This window comes from Bos taurus, chromosome 19, assembly GCF_002263795.3.
Source record: "Bos taurus isolate L1 Dominette 01449 registration number 42190680 breed Hereford chromosome 19, ARS-UCD2.0, whole genome shotgun sequence".
NCBI lineage: Eukaryota > Metazoa > Chordata > Mammalia > Artiodactyla > Bovidae > Bos > Bos taurus.
This window is the reverse complement of record NC_037346.1, coordinates 52,750,662-52,760,882: the sequence shown is the minus strand read 5'-3', so window position 1 is coordinate 52,760,882 and position 10,221 is coordinate 52,750,662. Positions and strand designations below refer to the sequence as shown.

Sequence of the window (10,221 nt, the reverse complement as noted above, 5' to 3'; positions counted from 1 at the left end):
TCTTCCAGCCCGTTTCGCTCCCGCGCAAAACAGTCCGACCGCTCGAGACCAAGTTCAAAAATACTGAGGGCACCTGGGCCCTCCGCGCTCCAAGCAGCGCCCCTCGGGGGCAGGGGCAGGAAGCAGCCGCCTTCGCCGCATCCCAACTTCCCCCCATTCGGGCCAGAACAATGGCTTTTTGCCCGGAAAACGAAGTTCGGCGGAGGCCGGGCGAGCCCCGCAGACCAAGCGGGACTTGGCCGGTGATCGCCAGGTCAGAAGAAGGGAGGCGCTTCCTTCTTCCTCGCTAGGGACCTGCCCCAGCTTAGTGGACCCCCGGCGCCACCCGTGCCCCCAACCCAGCAAGACCAAGCGCGCGCGGGACCCCCGCCCCGGGCGCGAAGCCGAGCCCGCGGTGAACAATGCGCGCCCCGCCTCCTGGCACCGCCCCCACGCGCTCATTGGCCCGCTCCGGAACAGGGCGGCCCGCGGGGGCGGGTGGCGGGCTGGGGCGCGAGGGGTGCGGTGGCGGTGCGCGTGCGCGGGGCGGGCCTGCGCGGGGCGGGGGCGGTGCTTTGTGTGAGGCCGGCAGGGCGCGCGGCAGCTCTGGCTGTGCGGGGAGCGGCAGGCGCCGCGGTCGGGGCGGGGCGCGCGGCAGCATGGAGGAGCTGAGCAGCGTGGGCGAGCAGGTCTTCGCCGCCGAATGCATCTTGAGCAAGCGGCTCCGCAAGGTGCGTGCGGCCCGGCCTGCGCCCGCCCGTGCCCGCCCACCCCGGCTCACGCGCCTCTTCTCTCCCTGCAGGGCAAGCTGGAGTACCTGGTCAAGTGGCGCGGCTGGTCCTCCAAGTGAGTCCCCAACAATGCGGTGCCGGTCTTCCCGCCCGCGCCACCTCGGTGTGTGGTGGGAGAGCGGTGTGGGTTCCTCGCCCGCGCCGTCGGGGGGCGTCCGCGCGCCCGGCGGGAAGTTTGCGGGGGGCTCCGCGGGCTCCTCGAGTTTGGCAGTTAGGGGACGCCCAGCGTGCGCGGGGTGCCCTTTGTTTACAAGCCCGCGGGGCGCGGGGCTGGGCGGCCTCCCCGGAAGCCCCTCCGGCCCTCCCAGCTCCGCTCCGGGCTCCCGGGCCGCCTCTCCCCACGCCCGGCCCGCGCCCCTCCGGCGCCGCTCGTTCCTCCCGCGCCCATTTGTTGCATACGCCCCCGCCCGCCTCAACCGTCCCCGCGGGACTCCAGCCCCCCTCCTCTAGTCCGTATTTTCCCCGGCTGTAACCTGAGCTTTCTATTCATGGATGTAGGGCTCCTTTTTTTTTTTTTTTCCTTTCCCCTCTTAATGGAAGGGAGGGAACTTGGCATCCCGGAAGGGGCTCTATTTACAGGCGATTCGCGCAGACCCGGTTCCCCATTCTTCCCGGACCGCACTTTTCTTTCTTTGCTTTCCCCACTGGGTGCCCCGGCCGGTGTTGGCCTGGATGCCAGCAACATTGTTCTTAATCTTTGGGCTGCGTTTCTGTGCCCCTAAGCGTCCCCCTCTCAGCATCCTGTAGGGAGCCTTCCCTTCCCTCCCTGGCTCCGGGCCAGAGTTTGGGGTCTTCCCTTTCTGCAACTTTCCATTTTATTGCGATTTGTTTTCTTCCTGTGGGAGGCTGTAGAGTCCTCCTGAGGCCGGGTGTTAATTGGGGGTGGAGGCAATGGTTTCCCTTTGAGTTTGAGGACAAGGTGTTGGCTTCAGAACTGAGTGTCCCGGGAGTTCATCCTGGATGTGGGTGAGACCGTGGGGAACAGTCCCCAGTACCCCACTTCCCTGGCTGCCAGCAGGCATCAGGGAATAGTGGGGCAACCCCCACTTGGGCTGGTTTCGGAAGTGGCTGGTCGCTGCCTAGAACTTTAAGATGTCCTGTTCTTTGCTTTTCCAGACACAACAGCTGGGAGCCAGAGGAAAATATCCTGGACCCGAGGCTGCTCTTGGCCTTCCAGAAGAAGTGAGAAAGTTAACCAACCTGTGGGAGGGGGAAGCCAGTTGGGGGGACGCTGGCCTGTCACACAGTCATTCAGGGCAGTGCTGGCCCTCCAGAGTTCCTGGGCTTGGGCTGTAGTTTGAAGTCCCAGGTGAGTCGTCTTCTCCCTCCCTTCCCTCGGAGAGCCAGCACTGTGTCCAGATCTTGGGAATCCCTGAGTAAGTGCTGCTTTTGGTCTTTGTGACAGACTTGCCAAAATGAACCTTCTTGGACATCCTTTGTGAAAAGTTCTGGCTTTTCTTCTTGGCCTTTGCTGTTGACTAGCTTGCAAACAGCACTAATAAAAACCAGGGTGGCAGGTTTGCCCTAAAAAATGCAGACCTGGCCTCCCAGTCCTCATGCGTGGATTGAGCAAAAGAAGGCTCACAGAGGGAACAGGAACACACAGCAGAAAGTTATGCCTCCCGTGGTGTGTCTGGGCCAGGAGCAGCACGTTTATTTTTTTCCCGTGCTGCAAAACAGCTGGTCCCAAGTGAGCACCATGGGGGCCCCCCTCAGCAGTCTCAGGGGCTGAATTTGCTGCTGTAATTCAAGATGTCATATCTATTTTTAGGCAGGAGACTTGGGTTAAGAGAAGCCTCTTTGAAATACAGGGGAAAGTGTGGTGAGTGACTTGTGATGGCATAAGGTTCCAGGGAATCCCAGAGCAGACTGGTGGGGGTAAGCTGTGGGAACTGCCCTGTTGGTTGCTGCTGTTTAGTCACTAAGTCGTGTCTGACTCTTCTGCGACCCCATGGACTGTAGTCCACCAGGCTTCTCTGTTAGTGGGATTTCCTAGGCAAGAATACTGGAGCAAGTTGCCATTTCCTTCTCCAGGGGATCTTTCTGACCCAGGAAGTGAACCTGAATCTCCTGCGTTAGCAGACGGATTCTTTACCACTGAGCCACCAGGGAAACCCCTTGCCTTGTTGGTAGAGGTTGATAAATTAAGTGCCCAAAAGCTTTCTCAGATGGGGTCGATCCAGCCAGCTGTTCTCTGTTGGTTCAACCTATGGCCGCCATTTTTTTGCTCTAGCAAGACGTTGTAGGTCTTCTCAAACGGGCCATGGAATGAGGGGGAAAGTAAGAGATTTCAGTATGGGTTGAGAGAGAAGACAATGAGCATATGCTTGCCTCGATACCTTTGAAAAAACTTACCAGCAGGCTTGCTGTCTGCTATTTAATTCATAACTCAAGTGCTGTAGGTCCCAAGGGGTGGGAGCTGGTACCTTTTTCTGTAAGTGTCCTGATTGTCCAGAGAGTGTGTGTCCTTCACTTCACTTTTACTTACAGTACAACAGGCAAGAACTGAGGTTAGCAGATGTCACAGAGATAGATGCAAGAGTTTAAAAGAACCATGGGGTACTCTGGTTTACATCACAGGGGTGATAAAACTGGGAGGTGGGTGCTCTGCCTTGTTCTTTTCACCCCCAGAGATTCCCCTCCGATCTAAGAACTGGTGGTTATTTGCTTGGTGTGGGGATGTGGTCTTTGACTGTCAGGGGAAGTCCATATTCTGGGCCCATGGGTACAGGTTAATGTGTCAGCAGAGACCCATGAGTGCTCCTGTCCTTTTAGGAGACAGGCTGGGGCTGCTCTAAGAGATCACCTTACAGGTGCCTATTAGATGATGTTTGCCCATTTTAATTACCAGGAAACTACTTCAGATAGAGCCTCTCCCCCTGGGGTAGCCTGGAATACATGCTTTCGGGGTGGTGGGTGGGGGCGGCTCTTTTGGCCCTCTGACCCTGAGTCATGGAGCTAGTTAACACTGTCCTGCCTTGAGCCCCAGCCACCATGCAGTCAGATACCGCCAGTACTTCCATCAGAACAGAGTCTAGGAACAGAAAGAACCAGAAAAAGGAAACAGGGAAAGAAATATATGCTGGGAGCACTGGCTCTGGGTAAGACCGTGGGGAAGAAGACCCCTTGGTTACCCCAGTGCTCCCATGACTGAGATTTTATGCAGGATGTAGAGAGGTGGAGAGTGGAGGGCAGTGGTCCTCACTCCCTGGCCCTGGACTCTCTTGTTTGGACTGAGAAAGTTGGACCATGTGACCATGAAGCCTCCTTCTAGTGGTAGTATAGAATTTCTGCTGTACTATCTCCCTGCAGATTTGCACAAAGTTGTTTTAAGAGGAATCAGAGAAAACTGGGAATAATTCCTTTCCCAGCTTTGCTTGAATTTCTTGACTTGTCTTTACTGAAACGTAAATGAAAGGGATCTGCACTTCTGCCTTGGATCTGTTCATTAACAGGGTATGTTTTTGCAGGGAAACTGGTGATAAGCTACCTGGGGGGATTTGAAGCCATAGGGTTCCAGGATAGCCGAAGGAAAAGTCTGTGACTCTGATTGCTGATTGTCTTCAGGGAACACGAGAAGGAGGTGCAGAACCGGAAGAGAGGCAAGCGGCCCAGGGGCAGGCCGAGGAAGCACACCGTGATGTCCTCCTGCAGCCGACACTCCAAGCTCAAGGTGGGTGGCTACTGCCCTGGATTTGGCGGCTTACCCCCAAGTGCTGGCTCTCTGCTGGCCCAGTGAAAAGTGGTGGCAGGAGGGTTGCAGGCTTGGGGGAAGGAGGCCAGCTGGCATCTCCAGGCAAGTCTTTCCCTTGCTCAGAAGACTTTGGCTCTGCTTCCCCCTGGACTGCCACTCTGAGGCTCTGCCAGCAGGGGGCAACAGTGAACCTCAATTCTCTGCCTCCTGCCCTGTCCCTCTGGGGTGGCCGAGCACCACCCCCACCCCAGCTGGTTTCTTACTCTGGTGAGGTCCACTCTGTGCTACTTTCTCACCTCCAGTGGCTTACAAGGAACAAAAAACAGGACACATGTATACAGTAGGTGCTCATAGGCGTGCCAGGTAGGTGCACACATGCCTGGGCTCCATGGCACAGCTGCAAGATCAGACGTGTCTTTGATTTCTCTCTTGAAGACGCTGCCCTCCAGGCCTGAACGCACACGTTGGCTTGAGAAGCGGCAGCAAGCTGGGGAGCTGGCCAGGCAAGGAGACTCCAGACTCCTTGGGCTTGATTCCAACATCCCCAGTTTGGGGCAGAAGAGCTTTGTGGCCAAGAGCAGGTGTTGGCTCAGTCTCCCTAAAGTACCCCTTTACACAGGGACCTGAGAACCAGGAAAGTGTTCCAAATTAGTGTTTGGGATGACACCCCGAGGATGTGGAGGGCAGTGGTTGGTTTTCCTGTGTGCTGGAAGGATCTGAAGGGATCATCTTTGGAAATGGAGAGATTGAAGCAAGATATCCTGGTCGCAGAGCCCTTGCACACACTGCTTCACTCCACCCTGCCCCTCTGAGACACGTGAATTGTGCTGTTCTGAATTTCCCTGTGCCAGGTGTCTGCCAAGGGCCGGGAGCTTCTCACAGGCCCCTGGAAGGCGCAGGGCCCAGTGTCAGCCTGCGAATGTTTCTGTCCATCACTCAGGCTTCTCTTTGTGAGCCACCTGTTTTTCTTTGTTCTCTTTCACTTCTAACTGCGCTGCTTAGGACATCAGAACCAGACTGTGAGATCTCTCCCTCCTGGCCGCCTCTCTGGTCTGGAAGCTGCAGGAGGGGCTGGCTCCAAGGTGTCCAGTGAATGCCCCTGGAGACCAGGCTTTAGAAGTGACACCTCATCCTTTGTTGTTGCAGGAATCTGACGCCCCTTCCAAATCTAAATCCAGCAGCTCTTCCTCTTCCTCCACGTCCTCCTCTTCCTCCTCAGAGGAAGAGGAGGACAGTGACCTAGATGCCAAGAGGGGCCCACGGGGCCGCGAGACTCACCCGGTGCCTCAAAAGAAGGCCCAGATCCTGGTAGCCAAGCCTGAACTGAAGGACCCCATCCGGAAGAAGCGGGGCCGCAAGCCCCTGCCCCCGGAGCAGAAGGCAGCCCGGAGGCCCGTGAGCCTGGCCAAGGTACTAAAGACGGCCCGGAAGGACCTGGGGGCACCCTCAGGCAAGCTGCCCCCTCCACTCAGCGCCCCTGTGGCCGGCCTGGCGGCCCTGAAGGCCCATGCCAAGGAGGCTTGTGGTGGCCCCAGTGCCATGGCCACCCCGGAGAACTTGGCCAGCCTGATGAAGGGCATGGCTGGCAGCCCCAGCCGTGGGGGCATCAGCTGGCAGAGCTCCATCGTGCACTACATGAACCGGATGAGCCAGAGCCAGGCCCAGGCTGCCGGCAGACTGGCCCTCAGGGCCCCAGCGACCAGCAAGTGCAGCCTCGGGCTGGACCTCAAGATGAGGACGCAGAAGGGGGAGCTGGGGATAAGCCCCCCAGGAAACAAAGTCCCAAAGACCCCGAGTGGAGCTGTAGAGCAGAAAATAGGGAGCACAGGAGGGCCCCCGCACGTCCACAGTGGCAACAAGGTCCTTGCTGGGTGCCTGGGCCCCCAGCCTGCACCCCCCCAGGAACTAAGCCTCCAGGTCTTGGACTTACAGAGTGTCAAGAATGGCACGCCAGCAGGGGGCATGGTCGTCCGCCACGCCCCAGCCACCAAGGGCGTTCCTGCCACCAACCCAGCCACTGGGAAGGGTGCTGGGGGCGGCCCCACTGCAGGAAGTGGGACCGGCCTGCCCACCGATGTCAGCAAGGGTGAAAAGCTGGTCTCCAGAGCGGCCGCCATGCCCACCCCTGCAGGCAAGAGGGACTGTGGGAAGGGCAGCACGGCCCCCGGGCAGGAGGGCCACCCGACGTCAGGAGAAGCGCGGAAGACAGCTGCACTCTCTGAGATGAGTACCGGTGAGGAGAACAGCAGCTCCGACTCAGACCCTGACTCGGCCTCCCTGCCCAGCGCCGGGCAGAACCTCTCCGTGTCCGTCCAGACCAGCCAGGACTGGAAACCCACCCGCAGCCTCATCGAGCACGTCTTCGTCACCGATGTCACCGCCAACCTCATCACCGTTACGGTGAAGGAGTCTCCCACCAGTGTGGGCTTCTTCAACCTGAGACATTACTGACGCGGCCTGGCTGCCCTGGCTCCCCTGCCCTTCTCTGGCCTCTGGCTATGCTTTGACACGTGGCTTGCATCCCAAGTCCTCTCCAGGGGCCAGTGGCCTTCAGGGGCAGACTTGGGTGGGAGTTCCCCTGGGCCCAGCCTTCCCTGTGACTTGAACAGGGGAGGCACCGTGATGCCTTGCCGCCTAGCCTTCACCCTTGTTCCTACCTCTGGGCCTTTGCATTGCTCCCCATTTGCCTCAGGAAGTCTGGGTGGCCGCCTGGGGCTCAGTGAAATGTTCCCAAGAGCGTCCTGTGTTTCTTAAGCCCGACCACGTTCACTATTTGAACTGCCTTCGTGGTTTGTGATGACAGCAGTGGTCAGCTTGCCTCCCCGTCTCCCCCGGGCACTGGTGTTAAGAGGAGGGGTCTTCTCCAGGTCCAGCTTGGTGGTTCTTGCCAGTGGCTGGAAGAGAGGGTTGCTTAAGGCTCGGGGGAGGTAAGGCCTGGGGGGTGCCACTCCTGGGAGTACTCTGCTCAGGTTGTGGGAGGAGCGGGGAAGGGGGCATGCTGGTCAGAACCCCCGACTCAGAGCACCGCCTGAGCCGGCAAGGGTGAGGACACTGTTCACCTCCCTGTCTGCTCTCACCTCAGACGGCTGAGGGCTTGTGGCCTTAACGTTAGCCATCAGGCATGGCAGTTGGAATCAGGAACCCTAGAGAGGTAGGTGTGGGTGCCGTCTCACCCTGATTCAGATTAACAGCTGCAGCCCCCACATGTTGACCCAGAGTCCAACACGGGCAGGGAGGGGGCTGGTCCCAGAGCTGTTCGCCCAAACCTCCCAAGCTCGGGGGACAGAAGGAGAAGGGCATACTTCCACTGCCCTCCTTTCTGCCACCCGGTGCAAGGACTGCCTTAGTCCTAATCGTGGCCCCGCAAACTGGGCCATGTGGGCAGTTGCTGGTAGTCTGCTTCCCTTCCCCTTGGCTGGCTTCCTGCACTTCCCACCTACCTCCCCTGACAATCCCCCCCACCCCTGCACCTCTGGGGGTTCCATATTCTCTTTCCCAGCTGAGCAGCTGTTTCTCCGTACCATTTGGGAAGTGGGACAAATCTGAGTGGTCCACCTGGCAGAGGGTCTCCAGAAAGGCTGGAGCTGCCAGACCAACTGCCTCCCCCGAGATGGCTGAGTCCAGAAGCAGTCTTGGCAATTCCAGCCAACAACAGAATTGCTGTTACTGACTTGGGGCAGAGAGGTGCATCAGTGAGTGGAGTCACTGGTCTTTGATGCCAAAAAGAGAAGTGGGAATGCAGGGAACTTTATTTCTGCTTCAATTACCGGTTAACATCAGCCAGCAGGTGTAGAGTCTTCTGTTGTTCCCATAACCCTGAGGGCAGGGGACACAGTGGGCTCTAGTGTCTGAGGGTAGGCCTCCCAGAACTCCAGCCCCCCCAGTCCCTCACCCTCCACGCCAAATAGGAAGATACGGCTTTTGTGTAGCCAAATCAATTTCAACAGTGTGCCTTTGGGGACAGATCCACATCCAAGACCTGGTTGAGGGGTGTCCAGATGCAGTTTCCGACTCGTGTGTGATAGCCATGCTATCTGCAATTGGAATGGTGCCCACTTGGGCAGACCCAAGGGCTGGGGGTCCCAGACAGCCAGGCTAAAACTGGAAAGTGGGCCATAAAGGGGAAGAATGCTCCCTCCACTACCCCAGCAGGAGATGGAGAGATGCCAGTGCACTGCCCTGTCTGGAAGAAAGGGGTGCCAGCACACTGGTCCCCTGGCACCAGCCTCATTCCTGTCCCCGGATGCCCCTGGGTGTGACTAAAGGGACTCTCGGGCTGCCTCCCCATCAGAGGAGCTCATAACCTTCAAGTTGTGCTGCCTTAGAGGCTGCAGAGCCAGGCCAGCAGCGGCTCTCCCCTTCACACCTTCAGGGTACCCCTGTTCTGGACTAACCATACAGTTCCAGCCGCCAGGTCTTCAAACCCCAACTGGGTGCCTTTCTGTTTACCAGCTACTTCAATCCCAAAGTTTGAATCTGCAAACATCTTACTCCCAGCCACTTTGCCTTCTTGCTGTGTTGCATGTTTTTTCTTGGTGCTTGTGAGCCCAAGCGGTTCATGTCTCTAAGTGTGAGTGTGTGTATACACACGTGCAGGCGTGACAGCCTTCGCTGAAGAGTTAGATGCTTAGAGTTGGTTGTCATGTTTACCGATAAATAAAAGCAGTACTTTTCCATTTGCTACTGCTGTGTGTGTGTGTGTGTGTGGCTAAGCATTGGTCACACATTTAACTGATTTCTTTATCCTGCAGGGTTTCCTATGCTGAACTGCATCACAATGTATATTGAGTGTTGTTTTAATCCTGTTTTGTCAGTTTGCTTCCGTATTGGATAGGAAGAGTGGCCAGTCTTGTCTTCTATAGGGGATTTGGCATATTTATATATATATATTTTTCATACCAAAAAGAGTGTCCCTTGTTTGGGGTTACACTCAAACATTCTGACCTGACTAAGAGGGCTCTAGGCCTAGAGGTTTTATTAGGAGAGAACTTTGGGGGAGGACCAGAGTTTTGGACCATTGCCAATCACTAGCTTGATTTGTGTTTTTTAATTTAAAAAAAAACAAAGCCCCATCATTCATGTATGCCACTTCTAATTACTTTAAACTATGGGTGTTTGTTTGCTTTTTTTTAAAGAGAACAAAAGTGGATATGTTATTGCCTTGGGAAACTTAAGATCTTTGTTGAAACAGTACAGCAGCCCAGCCCCCATATTCAGTCGGACCAACTAGTTAAAAGGAAAAACTTCCCCCAGGAAACTCACAGTGGTTTAGGGGGGAAAGGGTGGGAGGAGAGGAAGATCGTACCTAGAGGACCAGATCTTTGCTCACATACATCTAAAGGTTCTGTGGATTTTCTAGTTTTGTTTTGTTTTGTTTTGTTTTTGAAAACTAACACTAGCAATAGGTTGCTGATCTTTTTAGACGGATGTTAATTTATTTTGTAGGGGAGAGTCATTAGCAGATGGTATCAGAGGGTTTTTGTCTTAACTTTTTGTTAACTCTTGGTATATCAATAAATTCTTAACTTTCCAGCTTGGTGTGTGTCATGAGTGATACCCAGAAACAGCAGTCTCTTCACTTTACCTTTCTTGAGGCAAAATACTTATCTCAACTTGAATCATGGGGTGAAAAAATTAAAGGCTTTGCAGAAGTTTCAGCCACTTTAATGGGGTCAAAAAAATGTTTTTCTAAGCAAAGGGGTGGGTTTGATTATGAGTCCCTACACCAGCATTTCCCAGATAAGGCAGTTGGACACT

General features: G+C 56.0%; 1 protein-coding gene across 4 annotated transcripts; it reads left to right on the top strand.

Moving 5' to 3' along the window:
* The first annotated feature begins 612 nt into the window (after positions 1–612).
* On the top strand, positions 613–9,994 carry CBX2 (chromobox 2). Of its 4 annotated transcripts, NM_001205593.1 has the most exons (5): positions 613–710; positions 782–825; positions 1,887–1,952; positions 4,338–4,443; positions 5,611–6,915. In NM_001205593.1, the coding sequence occupies exons 1-5, from the start codon at positions 639–641 to the stop codon at positions 6,913–6,915; spliced, it is 1,593 nt and encodes a 530-aa protein (NP_001192522.1). In that variant the 5' UTR covers positions 613–638. The 4 variants fall into 4 exon arrangements, with proteins under 4 accessions (NP_001192522.1, XP_010814821.1, XP_059733827.1 ...); XM_010816519.4 differs by lacking the exon at positions 613–710 and having other exon boundaries at positions 803–825; positions 4,241–4,443; positions 5,611–9,994; XM_059877844.1 differs by lacking the exons at positions 613–710; positions 782–825 and adding an exon at positions 858–1,264 and having other exon boundaries at positions 5,611–9,994.
* Positions 9,995–10,221: the final 227 nt, after the last annotated feature.

Excerpts from the sequence above, each read along its gene's own strand:
- CBX2 (NM_001205593.1), top strand. The coding sequence starts at position 639 with ATGGAGGAGCTGAGCAGCGTGGGCGAGCAGGTCTTCGCCGCCGAATGC. Across the intron at positions 711-781 it reads TGAGCAAGCGGCTCCGCAAG|GGCAAGCTGGAGTACCTGGT; the intron begins GTGCGTGCGGCC and ends CTCTCCCTGCAG. Across the intron at positions 1,953-4,337 it reads CTCTTGGCCTTCCAGAAGAA|GGAACACGAGAAGGAGGTGC; the intron begins GTGAGAAAGTTA and ends GATTGTCTTCAG.